Here is a 20233-nt window from a genome sequence, read left to right on the forward strand (position 1 = left end):
CTATCGGATGAAGCAACAAAACTGCAAAGCTACTTTAGAGCTACATCAACGGAGTCATTTCACTTGCTACCCCCCACTTCCCGCCCATCTGTTTCGAAAATTCCATTGTTAAGAATGACCTAACCTTCATGTAGTTTTTCTGAAAAAAAAAAGGTGCTCCGAAGAAGCTTTTTGAGAAGTCTACCGTTCCTTCCTTCCTTCCCACAAAAAATCAGTACTACCAGAGCTTTAAAAGAGCTTAGCTTGCTCAATGCAGTGTCGCTACGTTGTACATTCTACCCACTACACTGGAGGCGGAAGGAAAAATAGGTAAGGCCTTACCTGGGTGGTAAATACAAAAACTATGCGGTAGTCCGTTGACTCTTACCACTTGTTTGGTAGCGCTGCCAAATAGAGTTAAACGGACGATAAATCCGAGTAGGCAAAATTTCTACGGAAACCCTTTCGAGACGTTATGTCACTTCTCTGCACTCATTCCTCAGAGTTGACTTGAGAGGAAGCAAAACTGTCATCATTGATTGAGTATTAAGCAGCCATCCTATACACAATTTTCGCTCCAAATATCGACTGTAACAGCTGTCACGCTTTTCCGCCTACTGGCGTCAATGCGTGCCAAAACCGTGTGAATGCTATTGCGTGTCGTAGAAAATTTTCCAGACGGGAATATGTATGGATTGTACAGAAAGAAACCTCGAAAACAATCTAGATTTACCTTATGTTTTTGTTATTGGCCTAGTTACAAAAGCTTGGACTGGTTCGAGTAATCGTAAGTTGCTTACCCCAATGACAGTCTGTTATTAGTCTAGATGTTTGTAGATTAATGCCACAAACCTGCTAATCTCTAAGAGAGAAAAACTGCTAATGTTTGAGCTAGTTCTACGGGATGAGGTTATATTAAATAAAGCCTACTGACGTGAAATTTCTTTCGACACGTAAGTGAGGGAGCGATTCACTTGTTGTTAGAGATTTCCGTCTCTATTGTTCTTTTCCTCAATTCTCTTTATGTACAGTAGATAGTAATAATTAAGTTCCTTCGTGGCCATGTATGATATCTCGATAGAGTTTGTCACGAGTAAATTTCGTTTGTTTTCAAAGCTACTAGGTGTCCACGAGCTTCGACAATCTGGTTCTATCCAAATGATCTACTTAGTTGACGTCGTTGAGTGATTCTAGTTGGAAATAGAAATCTGTCGTCCTCAACTTGTGTGAAGATAGGTTCTGTAAGTCAGTATCAAACGTTCGCTGCTCTTTTGGTGGAATAAACTAGTAATTAAGTTTCACAATTGCCACCGAATTAGCACCTTGGACACGCAGAATTATCCATTATGTTAACAGACACGTTAGAGTCACGTAGACTTTAATGCCGAGAATTATTGACTTAATATTCGAAGCCTGACTAGGAACTGCTGGCGGAGATCTGGCGGCAATTCAGATAATGTTGGGGACGTCCTAGCTTTTATTCAGTTATCTTTGTCCTCGAACCACAGATCAGCTTTGTAAAGCACTTGCTTATTCGCTTGTGGCTCCTTCTATCGTCTACAAAACGCATTTGTAACACTTAAGTACCTGTTTTATGTAATGCTTGTTAAAGCACGTAAAGCTTGCTTCATCTGATAGGGGAATTTCAACCTCGGATGTTATAGCTGTCGTCTCGAAAGCCTCGTTCGCAGTTTCGGCCGTATTTGGCTCACCATTGGGGATTATTACAGATGCGCCCTTCATTTTTAGCATTGCGGTAATGGTCTCAGAAGTCACAACAGAGATTGCTGCTCTATTTTCCGTAGTATCTGAGATATCGGAGGTTGCCGGGCTCGTCGCATTGACCAGATTAAAATATACAATGTTGTCCTATGGTAGGATTCGAAATTACGGAAACGTCCTCCATAATACTGAAGGTTACGGTGGAAGCTTTTTTCGAAACCTCCAACATTGCATGAAGTGTGGTCGTTGACCTATGTATGAGTCGTATTAATGACAGAAATACGGTCCGTAATAGAAGACGTTGTTGGTAAAATGACTTTAAAGTGTGCTGTCCTCCTTGCAGGTCCCTTATTGAAGACTTTGTTGCGACTTGCATAGAGTAAGCAGTGTGCAAGGCAGATTAAAATGACCAGGGTCATGATTATAAGAGTTCACAAGGGATAAGTATATGCAAATGTTCAGCCAAATTTTTCTCAGAATTCTTGTCTAGAGCTTGGTTTAAATGAAGACAAGCAGTCCTGCTAGGTAAAGCGAGGTGGTGAGGCATAGAAAACAAACTTAGACTTTTATCTGAAGAAAGACAGTACTCGGAAAATTTCGTAGGTTTCTTTCAAATGGATAGCGGAAATAATGTACACTCACAAACGGCTTCGTTACGAGAATGGGTTCTCGCTTTCCAATTATCTTTCCTCGAGTATCTTTGTTCTTGTCATTTACATTTACAGTCAATGAAGACGTAAGGATGGTGCGGCTCTCATAGGATAACAAGGTTCTATAGATTTTTTTACACTTGGAAAATAAACTAAATACTATATTCGTAACTCCCGATAGTTTTTTTTTTTCATTTATTCAGATTTGAGATTTTTTTTTATCTTTCTGCTAGCGCGATCGGTATCTGTGCTTCGAAATACCTTTACAGAAATCACGGATCGGGTAACGTAAAACATCTATTTCGTGCGCTCGTTTTTATTCAGAATGATCAGTTTGATGGTACGTAAACTCATTCACGAATCGTTCATACACACAAATTATTAAAGCAACTTACGACTTCGGTAGCGCATGAAATACTTCGTTGCCCCCTGGCAGCGATCCGGCCCTCTTCTTCAACGGCTGTCACCCCCAATAGCGAACGATGTGACTGTCGAAAAGAGCAAGCGCACATTTTCAATTTTGTACTCGACACGTACATCTGAGTCAAGTGGCTTTCTTTTGTTTAATAATAGAGAACTAAAACTGTGAAGCATATACCACAGCCAAATAAACTTCTTTAATGCCGCTGCACTTCATATACGATGGTAGTCCAAACCGGCAAGGGCCTTTATTAATAACAGCTTATGTGCGTATTGACGTGCTTGTACCGAAGTAACTTTCAGAGACACCTTAGCCTGATTAACCAGCTGGGTTAACTCATAAGAGGACAAGGAAAATGCGGCATGGTGGTGCATTGGTACGACAGAGGGGCGTAGGCCAGTCTGGCACTTCATTCTACAATATACTCTATTTATTTGTAGGAGCAGTTCATTAATATCTTTGTGTGATTATCTGCGATAATACTCTGCTGGGCCGGATGAAACAAAATATCTACGATGTCCCTTGAGTCCGAGGCTTTTCAAAATCTCCCCTGGTCTATTTACGATTTCGATTAATTGGGATCCACTCGAAAATTTCGCGTGCTAACTATTTCAGCGTCTCAACAACTATTTAGATGAGATAGACAAAACTATTGTTTCTGTTCTCAGTCTTTGATGAGTACTAGCAAGAAATCAATACATTTTATAGATGAGCCTTTTTAGAAGCCTTTGTGCGGTCGAATACACTCATACCACTTATTATTTAAGGAATCAGCTTTGTTTTAATGCAGAGCGAAAAATTTACTGTTTTCCAGTTAATAAAATAAATGAATGAGCGTTTTGGCTAATAGTCTGTAACCCTCGCATGTCTTAAATGTCGCGTTTAATTTTGCTTCGCATATAATAGTGAAGGCAGTGAACCCCACAAAGGATTAAAGGAGCTGCACCTAAAATATACCTCGATAAATTTCAGCGTTAATTTTCACTCATAACCTGATTATTATCATTAGTTACAGAGTTTTGCTCTCAGAGTAATTCGCTGACTAGGAAAGCTGTTCTCTAAATGTTTCATGTATTGATTCCTGAATATGAAACAACTACAATTAAGAGACGAAGGCCAGGACTGACTAATTTACTGCTATCTACAGATATATAAACACTGCCTCTCACCTCGTACAATATATTTTCAGACTTCTTTCCGAGGTACCGCGGGACGCTGGCGTGATGATAATAGTACGTTACCATTTGAGAAACCCGCTCCAGAAGACCCCTTTTCCTAAAAAAGCGAAAACTAATGTGTCGTTTGACTCAATTCGTTAAATTGAATGTTTCGATGAACGGCGCAGGTCGTTACGAAGCTATCGATGAAACCGTTTGTCACGTAGGCGAATTGTGCTTCTGTTCGGAATTTATAGTACTTACAGGTAACTTGAATTGCTCGTATAGTGCGTGCAAACATGGCTGCCGGTAACGTGCAGAGGTAATCCGATTCTGAGAATCGTGGATTCCCATGTGGCCAGTATCACTCACATGTAAAATCAACAAAGGTACCATATAATATTATACTTGTGCGTCAAATTCATCTATAGCAGGCAAACAGGACCATTTGAGGCCGATCTGGTAAGTTGTTAAATACGTCATGTGCTATGTCGTAGGGGTATCTAGGAGTATATTTGTATTATCGAAGGATAAAGCTTCAAGCGTCGATGAGCTTGATATTATTGCTGTTGAAATGCTGGCCGTGTTACTGGTGCTGGAATTGCTGGTCGTACTGGCGTGAGTGTGAATGCCGGTGACGTCTGTTGATTGGCTTCTAGTGTAGTTACTTCTAATCCGTAATGTCGGTTCTGGAAAAGCTATTGCGGTGTGGAAACTGTTGAGCTTCCTCAGCAAAATCTAGCTACCGATCACAATTGCGATCCACGCTATAGTGGACAAAACGGCTAGACAGACCCGTGTCACTAAGAGTCTCTGACTACTTTGTTTAGCTTTACGTTGTCTGCTACAGGTCCACAATCTGGCCACTGACGTACGTTTTTTGGTGAGTCGAAGCGTCATCGAAGGTGGTAGGCCAGCTGGTGGGGCGGATGCTTCTGTTCTGCTCGTCGTGATCCCTACAAAAAGGGTATAAGCAAATAGCCAATCCATCAATCGTAATCGCGCGGCAGTTTTGCGAGCAGATGTTTAAAAATAATAATTCTCAACTTTACTTTGTGTTTAGCCTTTGCTAACAAGTCTTTTTATGCATGGTGCCCTGTGATGTGCTTTTCGATATTTTCAATCCTTCGCCTAAATTTTCACGCTCACATCGTTGTTTTCATTTCTTTCAACATTTCTTCTTGTCACATTTGAAACGGGGGCGAAGAGCTAAGTTGGCTTCATCTTCCTAGAAGCATTTTTCAAATTTGGCTTCCGTAATTTTCGTAGGGTTGCGCTTAGTGGATCCTCCTTATGTTCAGTATGCTCCGAAGTGACTGGTGTGTCACAGCGTGAAAAAGCATGGTTCAATTCTACACACTGTGCTAATACAGGTGTTCGTTTAGCCTACTTTTACAGGTTAGTAAACCGTTGTAACTCTGACATTTGTTTAAGATAAATTAGCCAAAGCACACAGAGTACACTCGCGTAGAGACAAGGCTAAGCATATAATAGCAAGATATCAATTCAATGTCAGTTCTAGTCCTAGTATTCCATTCGATAAGGGCCTTCAGAAGCTGTCCGATCAGTACAAGGCCTACGGTGTTAATTAAAAATTGTTTCGTACTAAACATCAAAAATAATCTATAACCATAAAAATAATGCCGGGTGCAAACATAAGGATTGCATAATTGTGTTCATTATCAACCCGAAATGAAATAACTGTCTTTTTTTTACCAGGCCCAAACACAACTAACTTTATAAATATAAGCTTCGTTTTAATTTTACAATATTTTCTCCCGGTAAATAATGCCTTTGGAGATCTGATGGATCGCCCTACTTATTTTACATATTCATGTTTTAAACATAAGTTTTTACATGATTTTTTTATCGGTGTATAATCCTCACAAACACAAATAGTCTATACATTCTAGAGATCTGGAGTAATAACGTATCAAATGAATGATAACAAAGCTCCAGAAATGAATATATCGGCTTCTGATAATTTGTCGTTATCGGGATAGCTACGAAAATAATTTCCCTAACAGCGTTGTTTAGGTTTTAAGCTAGATTATATTCCGTGACACATAGTGAAAACCCAATAGTCTTGTATCATGGCAAAACTGATCTACCGACTCATGTACTGATATCACGAATTTTCAAGCTACGAGCAATGAAGCACCTCCTAATATTACGTCCGCCCAGTGTAGAAGTTTGAAATTAAACTTCGAACTTGAACGAAATATCGGTTATAACAGCACTGTAACGGCGGTATCGGATATAGATGGTTAGATGACTGAAGAAGACAAAATACTGCCTGTGGAGGACATTTTTGTGAAGCTTCTGTTAAGCCCACGAGAAATCGAGCCTTTATGACTTCATACTCGCTGAAATGCTATATCTATTATGAGTGTTTGTCAACTAACCCATTAGACGACGTATAATTTTTCGTCGACCCCCTTTTGGCCTGTACGAGTAAGTATTTTTATTTTTGGGTTGTTGAATGGGTTAAGTTATTACGCATCAAATAATCTCTCCATGCCTAGATTAGACATAAGACCGTCTCAAGCATATTTGCAGCGAGTACGTATATTGCGACAATGTCACGTCGTTCAAGAATTCGTAATGATCATACATGCATCTGTCTGCAATAAAATCACCAAATGGCTATTTTCAGCGCTGACCGCCTCATACGATGTAGATCGTCGTAACTTAACATGCATTATTGTACGCCTATATTACGGGCAACGGGGCAAATAACGAGTGAGTAAGCTAATTCTATTACCTAAAACTGTATGACTTTTTCTTTAGAGTGTTTAAATGGTTGACTACAACCTTAGGTTCGCAGTACTCGCTGCAGGTGTAGGCTCTAGTCAGTTTCCCTCGTTGCAGGCTTTAGCATCCGCCTATTTTGGTCGGTGACCTTCTCTATTGAGGGCCCGAAGTCAATTTTCTGAAGGACTTTGACGCGGGTCTTCGTTTAAACTGGCGCTCTGGACGTGGGTAAAACGGGAACATCCATTTCTATTGGAACGTGGACTATCACTTCTGTTTGTTCCCTGAGCTAGTATCTTTTTTCAGGAACTTGCATACATTTTGATATATTGGTCGCGTATGCACTGAACCACTGCATTTTTAAAGGTCGGCAAGGCTTGTTTATTAGTTACTCAAAAATTCAATTTTGTCATTCTTGTGAGGTGCAGTCGACCTTGCCTCAGTGGCTCGACCAGGTTTTGGATTCATGCACTCCACAACAAACTACCCGCTGTCGGGTGTTCATCTTATTAGTTGATTTCGTCCGCGTTTTTATTACCTTAACAATGTTCTTCACTGCTTCAAGCGCTGCCTACATAATGATCGAATTGATTTGTTTACTCTTGAAAAACCTAAGTTGCCTTTTACGATGAATAACCTCATAACATTGTCGGCGGTTATAGATAGGCCTACGCTGGGCCTACCCATGACATTTGCATGTAGCTGTCCAGTGCGCTGAATCTCTAAAAGACAGGAGATGTCAGACACCGTGTCTCTGCAAAAATTTGAACGCAGGATAGCAGCGTTTTTAGAGCTTCTGCTGTTCTACCTAACTACTGTCGGCGTTTCCGCAGACTTGATCTACGAGACTATCGATGATCGGCTTGCTCCAGCAGTTCCGCTGCCTCCATTTTCCTTTCGTCTCGTTCTTCGGCTAGACTTTCTGGTAATGCCGATACAAAGTGGTTTTAGAATTCGGCGTTCGATCTATTGTAAGCCTGCTGTTCACAATTCCGCTGTTACCGCCAGGGGACGTCGTTATCCCGGACCACTTTTTTCAGATAACAGTACACTGTGAAGCTCGGTGCTTGCTATGGCTCTCGCAACTTCACTTCCGTAATGATCGTGTGCATCTAATTGTCGCAAAGGTCGGAGTTGTTCAATTTTCTGGGTGCACTTCGGAAATTAACCTATTCTCCTTTCGCACAAATTAGTCAGCCCATTACATTCTGTTATAACAAAAACCACAACGAAAACTTAAGCTTACGCAATAGGAAATGATAGTAAGTCATCTAATCGTCCTAGCTTAAACAAAACTGAATTATTAACGCCAACATTTATGCTTCATGTAAAAAAAAAAACTGAATTGTATACATCCTTAGCCGAACTGGAATTCGGTTGTTTTCAAAGACACTTCATACCTCTGTATTATCTTTAGGATGAATGAGTCCCGTATCTTGCTTATAGGCTATTTCCAGATAGCGTAGCTCCACCACACACTCTGGTGGGACATCGCTTGGTGCATCCTCCTTTTGCGTCATGTTTTTCGCCTAAGACTAGTTACGTAAGTACGATATTGAAAAACTCTGCTAAAAAGTTGTTGAGCTTTCTGTCGAACTACTAAAAAAAGAAATCAGAATACTAACTTAAGAAGAGGCAGCCGACAGATTTGAATGTGGTAGTCTCAAGTGCCGTCAGTTTTTTCGGTATAATGTGGTATAATTCGGATAGTATAATGACAAGTTCCTAATTAGTGTATTTATAGCAACATTTATTAAGTGTGTTGAGGAATATAAATACATTCTACACGATCAAGTGCTGCGAAACCAAAAATTCATATCAACTTTGCTTATTGGTACTCGGCCATTACATAATAATCTGCACTAGAATCAGATAAGTCCAATATGTACGTAGATAATTGTTCTTGCCATTACGACTACCACTGTTTTTTAAGCAGCTGCTCTATATATATATATATATATATATATGCTGATAGCGGCTGAATTGAGTGATAAAAAGTGAGCAGGATGAGTTGTCTATAGATGAGTTTTGTGTAGTACTCGAATAATTTTCCGTTGAATGAAGGGTTCGAGGGAGCTCGCTCGATGCTTACAAGCCAAACTTCGATTGACACCTAATGTAATAGAATAGTGGGTAGACTTTTCATCCGTATTGAAGAAAATTATATACATATATATATATGCTAGTAGAGCTTCTGCTATTTTTGGTTCCCATTTGTTTGCATAAACAACTGTCCTATACATATAAAGACTATAGGTTTTTTTTAATTGTCAGACCGTGTAGGTATCGTATCCTGAATATATTTTTAGGGTCTTCTTCAGGTGCTGATGAGGGGCTGTACGTTTTTTTATAGTTGACTCCGGATAGATATATGCCATATCAGAAGTGTGATTTTATCGACAAGGAAACATTTTTTATGGGAGTCTAGCGTATATATATATATATATATATATATATATATATATATATAGAAGCTCGGCGAGCATATATAAACTTAGCTTCAATACAGATGAATGTAATCTACATACAATAATGCATAGCCGATTCCAAATTTCCCTTATATTTTTTGTGTATATAGCTCCCATTTTAGGTTAGTTTTGTAGCCCATTCCCCATTATTGATCGTAAGGATCGTTTGAGGATTCTCAAATAGCCTTACCTAGACCATTGTTTAGTACTTAGAGAAACATTTACTTGAAACCAATTTCCCTTTTTATGTTGAACTTCAGGTATCTTGATATTGTTTATATTGAGGCAGAGGCTAATTATACCCAGTCAACTCAGTTTGTCAATTCCTTCTAACGGTTTGGAAATGCTCTCTCAGGTCAACTCTTGCCTCAACTGTGGTACGGATGCGCGTATCATCAGTGAACTTCGCAATCTCAGTACCAATAAGACCTTATACAGGTCATTTACATAAATAACCGAACTTCACGGAAGCCCTTGACAAAACCTCACGCCATTATTTGTACTCGCTACTACCTAAGTACGAGCCAGTAGTAGGTTTTCTGGGTCAGTTATTATATGGGCCAAAGAAAAATACCTTGATGACTAAGAGCTTTTTACTAATACCACCGAATGCTCAGATATTGCAAAGTCAAAGTTGCTGTTTCTTATTTTGCTCGACCAAGCAAGTTTTTGAGAAGTACCGTACCGTTTTCCATAGTCTGATCTATCCTGAATACATAGTAGTTTTTGTTAATAATCTCTTTATAAATCAGGTTAACTGACAATTTAGGATCTTCCGTAATTTGCTAAAGAAAGAACGAATTCATGTTGGTTGAAGATCGCTAAAGGCCAGATCTCGGCCATTGTGGATAGAAGTAATTATTTGTTTTTTTTTTAATGCCTCGTTAAAAACATAGACTAAACCGCACAAGCAAAAAAGTTATTGTTTCTTTTTATCATTCGGTTCGCTCTTCCATCATGGCCTACTGTAGGAGAATTTTTGGACACGTACAAACATTTAGTCAAATAACTGCTAGAAGGCGCTTTAAATTCAAGATGTCATTCGTTACGGAGTAGCCCGTGTGGAGTTTTATACCCCACGTACCTATATTGTTTACATGCTGTTAATGATTTCTGCTGGCTAAAACAAATAATATATATTGTTTAGGCTTGATTTTTGTTTGATTGATAGTTGAGCACTCCGAATTTCGGCATCATTAGTCCCGAGAATAACAGCTTAATAGCTCATTATGTAATACCCTGAATAGTTTTTTCCTTTCCATATGCCAGAAGACGTTTTTTAGAAATTATTTTCTTTAAGACTTTACTGACTTTGTCATTTTTTTTTAGTAGTGAGTGTATATGTTTTTCATGCTCGGTGTGTTTATGACTGTGATTTCGTGTACGCTTCGTTCAGAATATATGCTTCTGTAGAGCTCGGTCCGACTGTGATCCCAAAGTATTTTTTTCAGATCCATGTTTAAGTTGATCACTGATATTAAAACCGGACGTTCAGATATACTGGATTTCAAATTTCTTGCTGGAGATTTTTGTTTTGTTCATTTTGTCATTGAAAATATATGATGACTCGTAAAACTCCATCGAATGGTGAATGTTTGTCACTTACGTTCATTTGAGAGATCAGCATGGGTAAAAACGGATCTTATTAGGCCCAGTTTACTTTGTGTATATTTAAGCTTTTCTGAAAAAGAAATATTTATATCTAGTGAAGCCAAATTAATCTTGTTGTTACGAAATGTATTTCAAGGCACACACAATTGCCCACACAATTATGCGACAAGTTTAATTGAAACAAAACCTTCATCCAGGTGCTTCATTTGTAAATATATCATTGGCTTCATGTCACATGGCGATGATGGTAGCGTATTTCGTTGAAGTGAGATTAAGGATGATTTCCTACGCTTTCGGCAGGTTTCCCCTTGTAAACGTAAGTTGGATTTTATATTTACGCGAGAGGTCAACATTGTTCGAAGGTTGAAGTTTTTAGTCACAGATTTCGTGACCAAACAAGTGCCAGTCGGAATCGCTAGTTTTGCGAACGCCCTCTGGGAGTCTAACTTAAAATGGAGAAAGTTGAGTTTCCCAACTGGGGCGTACGTGCATATTTCACGTTTCCTTGCGTTGGATTAATTCGCGTCAATTTCTAGTGCAAACGTTCTATGTTGCGTTTTGTCGTCGGACGAAACTCTACTACATATAATTAGCATTTTAATACGGCTAACGTTCAAACAACAACAACAACAACAGTCGTAATCTCAGGAGCATGCAGCAGCGCCTCCACCCACTTCTACAAAATGTACGAAGTCAGGTATACATAGGTATACATTAAGGCGCGTCTGTCTCAAATCGAAAGACGTCTCAAATTCTATCAGGCAAACTCGACTAGTAGTTAACAATGGCATGCGGTAAGATGCACAGTGAGCACAGCAGTATACTAAGAAAAAAAATATAATTTACTCGCGTAGGCGGGATCGCCGTTAACATTTAGGAGTTGGCTTTGTTCCGCAGTGACAATATTCCGTTCTCTTCTGCACGCTAAGAAAACGTACGTACAGCAGAACTAGAATGGTCAGAAATCTCACAAAGGCGATCAACTACAATAATATATTGCCGCTACTGCAGACAATTGAATTATTCAACCGTTACTCTTCGACTGTATGTAAACATTTACTTCTTGTTTTTGCTAGATACGGTACGCTTACATTTATACTTGGCGTAGTCTCAGAGATACTTCATACATATTTGACAGCAGAAAGGCCTTGACTTTTTAGCTTTCCCTCGCTCTACTCCAGCATGCATCCACCCTCTAGTGCCCCTCATCCCGCGCCCCGCCCCGCGCTTTACGCGGAACGAGCCTCGCAGGTTAGTCGGGTTACTTTGAGGGCCAAGCTGAAAAGTCTATCCGTGTAGTCTCTATCGTCCACTTATGCGGCTATTGCTAACTCAAGGGAGCTACCCAGAAAGTACTATGCGTACCAAACTAGTCCCCACTTCCTCACCCTAGAAGCCTGGACACGCCTGATCTTCAAGCAGCAGCAAAAGTAGTAGTACTACCCTTGGCAACGACAACTTTACCGGCAACTCACTTTCACCCACCTTCGCCATCGTCGTCTAATATCGCCTCCGTTTCTTGGCGTCAGCTCTACGAGATTTCGCTTTCTTGCCGATGGCTGGGCGATGAAGATCCGAAGACGTGACTTCTAGCGGCCACTTAGCTGAACACAACGAAAATCGGGCTCCCTTCAATACACCCTCACATAGACACAGACAGACCAGCATAGACGCAGACCAGAGCACACAACGGAAAGGCCTCGAGGCCCTCGAGAGAACTCACCATGGCCTGTGCTACTTGTATTTTGCTTAGCTTTCGCGAATAACAAGAACATCGATTCCAAGCAGCCGAAAAACACCCTGTCCGCAAAAGAAACAGGGAAAAGGTAGCCACGATCACCGTGGCTCACCAAACATAGCGCAACCACGTTCATCGCTATATATATTCATGCACGCTTTGTGTGACAGAAGCTGTTCGCATCATGGTTAATATAGAACCTCTGAAGCTAAATAAGAACGAGATTTTCGAAAAGCCCTACTGCAGCCTGCTGTAATACGCTAGCTAAATTCGGCCCAAAAAAAGAAGCACATCTCCTTCTAACAATTAAGAAAAGCCAGCGCAAACAATTTTTTTTTTCAATATACGTTATTAGTAAAAAAAAAGTGCATTTTCAATAAATATTGAGAAAACGATATAGCTTTTTTCAGAAATGAATATGAATTGTCTCATTGTCCTTTTCCATATATATAGTGTTGGGTTCATATGTAATCTGGCGAGCCTAGCTCGTGGCGCGGAACTTTTTCTTCGCGTGAGCGTACGAAACTGCTACTCCATAACAATGCAGACAGCGCACCGACCTATACCTCCCAACATTCTACTTGCTATTATGAACAGCTCGATCCTTTTTCTCGCTCCTTGTCGTTCAGTCTTCCGTCTCCCAACCGCACTCCGCTTCCGGGAGATCGTCAGTCCATTTTCAAAGGCGCATGAGGGCAATCGTGCACAAACAGTCGAATACGCCCGCTTGAGCAAATGCTCTCAGACAAATTGAAGAAGCGCGGCGGCATCTACGACTACTACGGCTGCGACTACTACCGCTAGTACGACTACTAAGACGACGACTACTACACTGCGGCATCTACGAGTTACGGCAGCGGCGGCAGCAATGATAAGAACTGCGCAAACCCCATACCAGATGGAATGGCGAGGGGAGGTAGGCCAATGCACGAGCGGATGCCTAAAGAGATACAGAGAGCGTTTTACGGCAACTCAAGGGAGTTGGTGGCGACCGTGACAGCGGCGGACGCAGCAGCAGAAAATCGGGTCCGCGTTGTCTGATGGAAAAGAGGAGGCCGCAGGCTGCCTCGATCGCTGCTGATGCTATGTCTACGAGCTCGCACGGACCCGCGGCTGCTGGTCAAAGGTTGGTTGCCCCACCGAAGAGGCAATGGCGATGAACGGAACACAGCAAAGGGCTACTAGAACAATACAGCAAGCAGAGCCGAAATATAAATCGCATATTCGTAAGCGGACTGCTGCTGAACTCTGTAGACCAGCAGTTCTTCGCCCTTCGGCGATGAAAATGACTGAGGCTCTGACTGAAGAATTCAGTTGGAAAATATACCATGAGAAAAACGAGTTGGATATGAGGATATAGCGCTTGGCCGTCAAGGGACATTTCACGTACGAATGGGTGACGCGCGTTCAGCGCAGCGACTTGCTTGCCAGGGTTACGTAGACACCAACATACGTCAGGACACGCCGCGTCCTCGTGTGAATCTGATACGATAGAGTATGGCAGTCAGCAGCCGTAACAGAGGCTACACGCGTGATTCCAGTGTATCTTCCATGAATTGCTGTGACGAGAAGTGATCGCGTGTTTCGACGTTTTCTTGATTCCTTTTCTGCTTCCCTTAAATTGATCCATTTCGCCAGGCCATATCTTGTCGTCCACGATGGGTGCAGCTTGTCCTTAAAACAAAGGAAACTTTCAACAAATTGAATCAACTGCGCGCATTCGATAACAGAAAACGGACATTCGAAATTCGGACAAACACACACACACGTAATAGGCAGCCTTGCGCGAGCTTCCGGACGAAACGATAGGAGAGTAACATTGTTTTACATGGAATAGCACATCTGATGCATTAGTCAGTAAAGTAACTAAACAAACGTATATATGATAAATTGCCAAATAGCAGAAGCATTTTGTGTAGGTGTTTAATAATACAGAAATTTGCATGTAAATCTTTGTATAGTTAGATATGTATTTCTATTTAATTCGTTCTATATTTTGAAGTTCTGGTATAATGGACATAGTAGTGTACTACAAACAAAAGTATATATATGCATAAGATTTCTACGAGGCAATGGCTTGCGTCGCTCTCCGAAAGAAGTGAAGTTTTAAAAGGAGTATCTACCAAAGCATCCTTTTATAACATGGCTTTGCCATACAACGATGACAACACAAACGCTGTTTGGGATAACTCGAATTTCCGTCAATGCACCTGAGCCTACCTTACATTAACGTCAGCCATCTTCGTTAGCGTAAATGTAGCGTAGGCGTCAACGTTTGTTAGGTGCACTGATGATTGTTGGACTCGGTTTAGACTGACGATATCTCTGCAACGATATTTCGATGAATCGCAGTGCTCTACCCATGATGGTCAAATTATTATGTCAGAAAATAGCGCCGATAAACAATTAGGCCAAATTTAACCGTTCTCTTGTCAAAACGCTATGCCTATGAACCATCGCAAATCGCATCCTGTATGCACGTTGAAGTATAAAATGACTACCCGTATTACTGAGATTAATTGCGAGAGCAGTGACAAGCAGCCTCGATTCAAAAAATACTGTTTGTCCTAGAGCCCCATGCAGACACAGGATCACCATGGTGAGATTTTTTCATGAGTAACTATGCTACCTTTAGCAGTTGCAAGCAACGTGAGCTAAGACTATAATTGTTATGGAAGGTTTGATTTTTGCTACTACTCTGACCCTGTATCAACATTGTTCAAGAATATTTGCTCACTGAGATACAAGTAAATCTATAGAAGAGCACGCGGTTCTTGTCGCAAGGGCCTCAGTCCGGAAGAGACAGTTATGTCAGTTCAATAAGTCTTCTTTTGGGATGTACAGCCTCTTGGTCGAGATTTCACGGCTGGCTGAACCAATCGAATTGCGAAGGCTTTACAGCGTTCGTCAGCAGATAGAAACAAAGTCTGCTGTCAATAGGAAGGTCAAAGCTTAAACGATTTTCAAATTTCTTTTAAAGTGGGTTGACTGCCCTTTCGTTCGGACGCGACATTAAATAGTGAAGCTAATTACTCACAGGTCGCCAGATCAAATACGCATAGCAATAGGCACTCAGACAATGCTCCTCGATTCTTACTAGCTGTTGAAGGGACGGGTTCAAGGATGTCCTGCTAACCTGCTTCTGGGTTTGTATTGTCTTTTTATATGTTCCTCAAGCCATCCGTCAACTCACTCAAAGCAGTTTTTAATTCGTTTATATTTGGCCTTATCATCAGATAGAACCGTGAGTCTATAAACTAAACATGTAGTCTATAAAGTCTTAAGTTCAGTACGAGAAACCTTATATTAACAAAAAATATAAGAGCATCTACCAGGAACGGCTTGTATTGACCTTATTTAAATCATCAAATTAATTTAGACATAGACGAAAGCATATTCTCAGCTGTAAGTTTTTATCCAGAAGACGCCAGTTACCACTACTGAATTGGGATCATTTTTTTTTTTAATGAAGAAATTTTCGCAACGCTTAAATTAATTAGAAATGTTCGTACTTGTTGGCCTTAGGCCGCGCTCCTATTTTTTCCATCAGTGAGCTTTGATTACAAATTTCGAACGCGACTTTTGCATTGTACCACACGTCTTGTTGACCAAGGTCGAACTTACCGCATTTTTTTTGGTGTTACCAACACCATTTTTATGAGTACGTTCATCTGTAATTTCCATCAAATAAGTATACCAACCGTAACTGTCTATTTCTGTCGAAGTAACATAGGCGGTACTTGGAAAAACAGTTCGAACAATGTTGCTAAAAGCAACACAGCAAAATGCAGGTGTAGCCAGCAACGAACAGAAAAGCCTTTTTCCATTGACATTTTCCCTATAAAACACTACAGTTTCATAAATGCAATTATTGGGTTATTTACAGTAACCCATCTATCGGCCAGCAGTTCGTTTTGATTAGTTACGTCTCCTATATGGTCGCCACTGCTGCTACTACCGTATCTTCATTGCAACCGTAGCATCAATAGCGTCTTCAGCTGAACGCTTGTTACCTGCTTACATTGTAGCCTGTTGTCGTGAAGGGCGCTGCTACCGTACAAACTCCCGACACGCCAAAGCGGACAGGGAGTCCCGAATCGGTCCTACTACGGTTGCTGCTGTCGTTGCTTGTTCGCTTTTCGTTTGGTGCTCATTCGTCGCGGTACTCTCGATGGCCACTGCGGTTATTACTGTGATACGCTTCAGCTATTGCTGCTGCTGCTGCTGTTACTGATGCTGTCAAAGTCACAATGGTTTACGACTTCAGTTCAGTTCCGCCGTTTTCGTGGTGCTGTTAAGCTTGACACATAGGTGATTCGCAGCTACAGTTGTTACATCCGCTTGTATTGTCGCGACTTGCCTTGCCGTCATCAGTTACTAGGCGGTTGATTGGCGCCGGTCCGCTACTTGGCCTAAGCTTGTCCGACAAGCAGACGGACCATCAGGCCAACGTCCGTCTGAATGTGTCTGTGTCTACCCGGATAACGATTATCCTACCGTCTGTCTGTTTCTATGATCGCGTCCCATTGCTCTTGCTGCTGCCGCCATCAACAACGACAAGCACTATTCGCGTTTTATCTCGTATCGATCTGTCTCTGGTAGCCGTGATAATGATCAGGGGTTCGCAGACTCAAAGGTAATTTCCCCGATTTCGGCGATTCGCTTTGGCATTTTACTTCATCTTTCCTGTCGTCATAGGTGTTATCGCCAGCGCGTTCGTGTTCCCCGCCGCTGTCTTCCTGCGGCGTATTTTTTTGAAACTCGAACTACCAACGTCGCTAGTCTTAGCGACTTTGTCTTACGCAGTACATATTATATGATAGGTGCTGGTTTTTTTCGATGACTCTGATGCTGTCACTGCTGTAATTCTTTTTTCTAGTAACACAGAAGAATTAATTATACTAAGCCCCGTCGCAAACGGTGCGTGCGTGTGTAGAAATTTATGTACGCGACCGTCAATAAAAACGACCTGAATGAGTGATAGAACTGGACGGAAAGCCTCTTCTGATCGTGATTATAAAGTGTTATTGTTTCTGGAATAACAATCAATTGGTTAGATTTGTGCATAGTTTAGGACATGGTTAGCGGGATATTATTTAAGAACGCCGCCACGAAAGATCGGATCTGGCCAAACATTTTCTTCTTCTTCTTTTTTCCTGTAGAAAGATGGGACATCTCTTACCAATATTACCTTTAATTAATCAGAAACAAAAACTACTTAATCGATTGGAGACGGGTACTTGAGAATTCACTTGACGAACTAAATATGAAGTGCAACCTTCCCGGGCTACGCTGCAAGTGAGCAGATATATCGTACACACACTAGAAGCGGTGCTCACAAATATCATTCTGACGTCTGAGACAACGGTTACGTAAGACAGTACTGAACTTGAAACATTTTTAAGTTTTTGTTTTGATCTACAGATCTGGTAAGGACATTAGCTGCTCGCGTCACAGACCGATGATAAGTTAACTCGATTATATCCCAGTGATTGACGCGTTTTGTGAAACAGGCTACGCATTTCAATGTGGTACCTAGTGCTATACCGCGCTGTCTTTAAGCGCCGAAAGGGCGCTTGACCACAATCTAATGCCGCTAAGAATCGGCAACGTCATACGTCTCCAGTATGAGCAAAATTAGACCAAGAAACGTACTTTTGGCTGAGCTTCCACAGCCATACCAGGGAGAAGCTATAAAAGGGCGAAAACTCATTGGACTGTCATAGTCCTTTTATCTATAGCATACCTTTTGCCTATCATAGCAGCAGTACGTTCTGCCGTCTCGACAAAACTTCCCGGACGGTGGTCTTTGATAAGGTGTCCTCTCGCCCCGCTAACGACAATGAAACTTAACAACGAACGAAAAAAGAATGATAAAGAAGCAAAAGGTAAAGTACATTTTCAACAACTAGTATATTATCACTGTTAAACACAGGCAGCCACCAGCGTCATCGTCTACGGCCACTGGGAAAGAAGATCAACGACACCAGCAAGACTAGCAAATGTGGCCTTAATGCTAGTGCGATAATAGACAGCAACCAAAACAGCTAGTTAGCTCGCTTTGAAGAGCGACACACGGTACCGAACACTCATAACACCTAGATCAATCGATTGAAAGAGCCCTTCACCACTCATTTACTGCTGATTGTTGCCGGTTCTACATAAACGCGTCCTTTTTTTACAGCAGAAAAAGCGGTCACATCTGTACCACCGCCTACCACCCACAGCAGGGGCCCGCGGACGCCAAAGTGTGACGCAGTGTCATCAATATGGCAATAAAGAGACAGGCAAGCGCGTCTGTCTATAATATATATAGTCAACCAGCAACGACGTACCCATTATCGCCTGTCCGTACTACCTGGCTCGCTGTTGCCTCTCATCGTGTTTACCGGCGGACGCACATCCGAAGGTTTAGCTGCTGCCGCTGCTGCTGCTGCGGCGTCCGTACGTCCGTTGATTCGTGCATTCATGCATGTGGCCTATTCGAAATTAGAAAATGTTATCGCTCTTATTCGCAGTTATGAAACGTATTAGGAAAAAAATCATCGCGGTAGTGGCTGACGCTGACGGCGATCATGACGGGCGGAAATCGATGAGAAATATCGTACACAAGCATTTAGTATGATTTATAGAGATAAATATATTGATATATAGTAACAGATGGACCTAAGTAATGAATGGTCTTCGCAATGGTACCACACATGACAACAACGGCGATACTAGTGATGCTGGCAAATTTTCGCTGGACATCCGTCTTGTTCTTGTAGCATACAATAAGATGGGCTGTATATATTATAAGATGCTGTGTTGCAATGAGTGAAGTCTCGCGTCGATCGCATTAATAAGCATACCAGAGTGTCCCCGGGTGTAGACGAACAGTGTCGAGCAAATCAAATTTTCATAGAATTTTCGATGAAACACTCGATCGTAAGACGCACGATGAATACGCGAAGCATTGTAGGATAAATTATCCGACGGCTACATGGTAAACTCGAACGCTACCTATCACTAATTAGTAATGAAGGACAACTGCTACATAAATTGGCAATTTATGCGTCCCACCTTCTGCTGGCGATGGATCTACCATAGATCGTTTGTTTTTCTTTAGGTAAGAGTATGTTGCAGTTAATTAATAATAATAATAATAAAGAAAAAGGCAAATGATAAAATTACGCAATCGATAATAAACGAGTAATAACGATGGCCACAGTAAATATACTCAATTGTAGCAATAACAGGACGAGGCTTACCAATGCTGAACGACAGGCCTGTCATAGAAAAAAAATTAACCAAAGTGATCCAAATGAACAGCAGTGACCGTATACATCGAACATTCTCTAGTCATAACGTCGTGTAGTTTGTAGAGCAGGGAAATGCTATATGCGTCGTTGGTGGTAGCAAGGATATCGATAATCACTTTAGTATTGATAATAAAATGTCTATAGCTGTGGTAAAGGACATTTGACTGATAAATTATATCGATAAAGAACAACGTTCAATTTCGAGCCCGCCAGGTAGCTATTGCAAAATCGAATAAAAGGAAGAATACGAACCTTTTTATACACTGATCCTGTTACCAAAACTAATAGTAGTCAGGGCGAGTGCGACGAATATACATACCTACTAATTTGTGACCCCATTGTAAGTTCTAATAGGGACAAGCAAGCGAACGGAAGTTTGACGTAGCGAAAATATGGGATCACAGTTGAAATTGTAATGTAGAACAATAGCGT

General features: G+C 41.2%; 1 protein-coding gene and 1 long non-coding RNA gene across 7 annotated transcripts in view; one reads left to right on the forward strand and one right to left on the reverse strand.

The window, feature by feature from the left end:
- Positions 1-20233, reverse strand: part of LOC147755675 (uncharacterized) — a 104273-nt gene that overhangs the window by 52843 nt on the left and 31197 nt on the right. For 5 of the 6 annotated variants that reach the window (XM_086989950.1, XM_086989949.1, XM_086989948.1 and 2 more), the window contains exons 3-6: positions 4805-4885; positions 4194-4296; positions 3942-4047; positions 2747-2839 (exon numbers count right to left, since the gene is read on the reverse strand). In XM_086989950.1, the coding sequence (XP_086846076.1) occupies positions 2747-2839; positions 3942-4047; positions 4194-4296; positions 4805-4829 (327 nt within the window). In that variant the 5' untranslated portion in view covers positions 4830-4885. Of the gene's footprint in view, positions 1-2746; positions 2840-3941; positions 4048-4193; positions 4297-4804; positions 4886-18246; positions 18350-20233 lie in introns of those variants that run through there. The other variant, XM_086989947.1, reaches the window with a different exon arrangement.
- Positions 17591-19588, forward strand: LOC147755678 (uncharacterized). The gene is made up of 2 exons (XR_015328224.1): positions 17591-18388; positions 18685-19588. It is a non-coding gene; the product is annotated as an uncharacterized LOC147755678 (long non-coding RNA).

The sequence above is a fragment of the Varroa destructor genome, unplaced genomic scaffold (genome assembly GCF_002443255.2).
Source record: "Varroa destructor unplaced genomic scaffold, Vdes_3.0 BEIS01000005.1, whole genome shotgun sequence".
Classification (NCBI taxonomy): Eukaryota; Metazoa; Arthropoda; class Arachnida; order Mesostigmata; family Varroidae; genus Varroa; species Varroa destructor.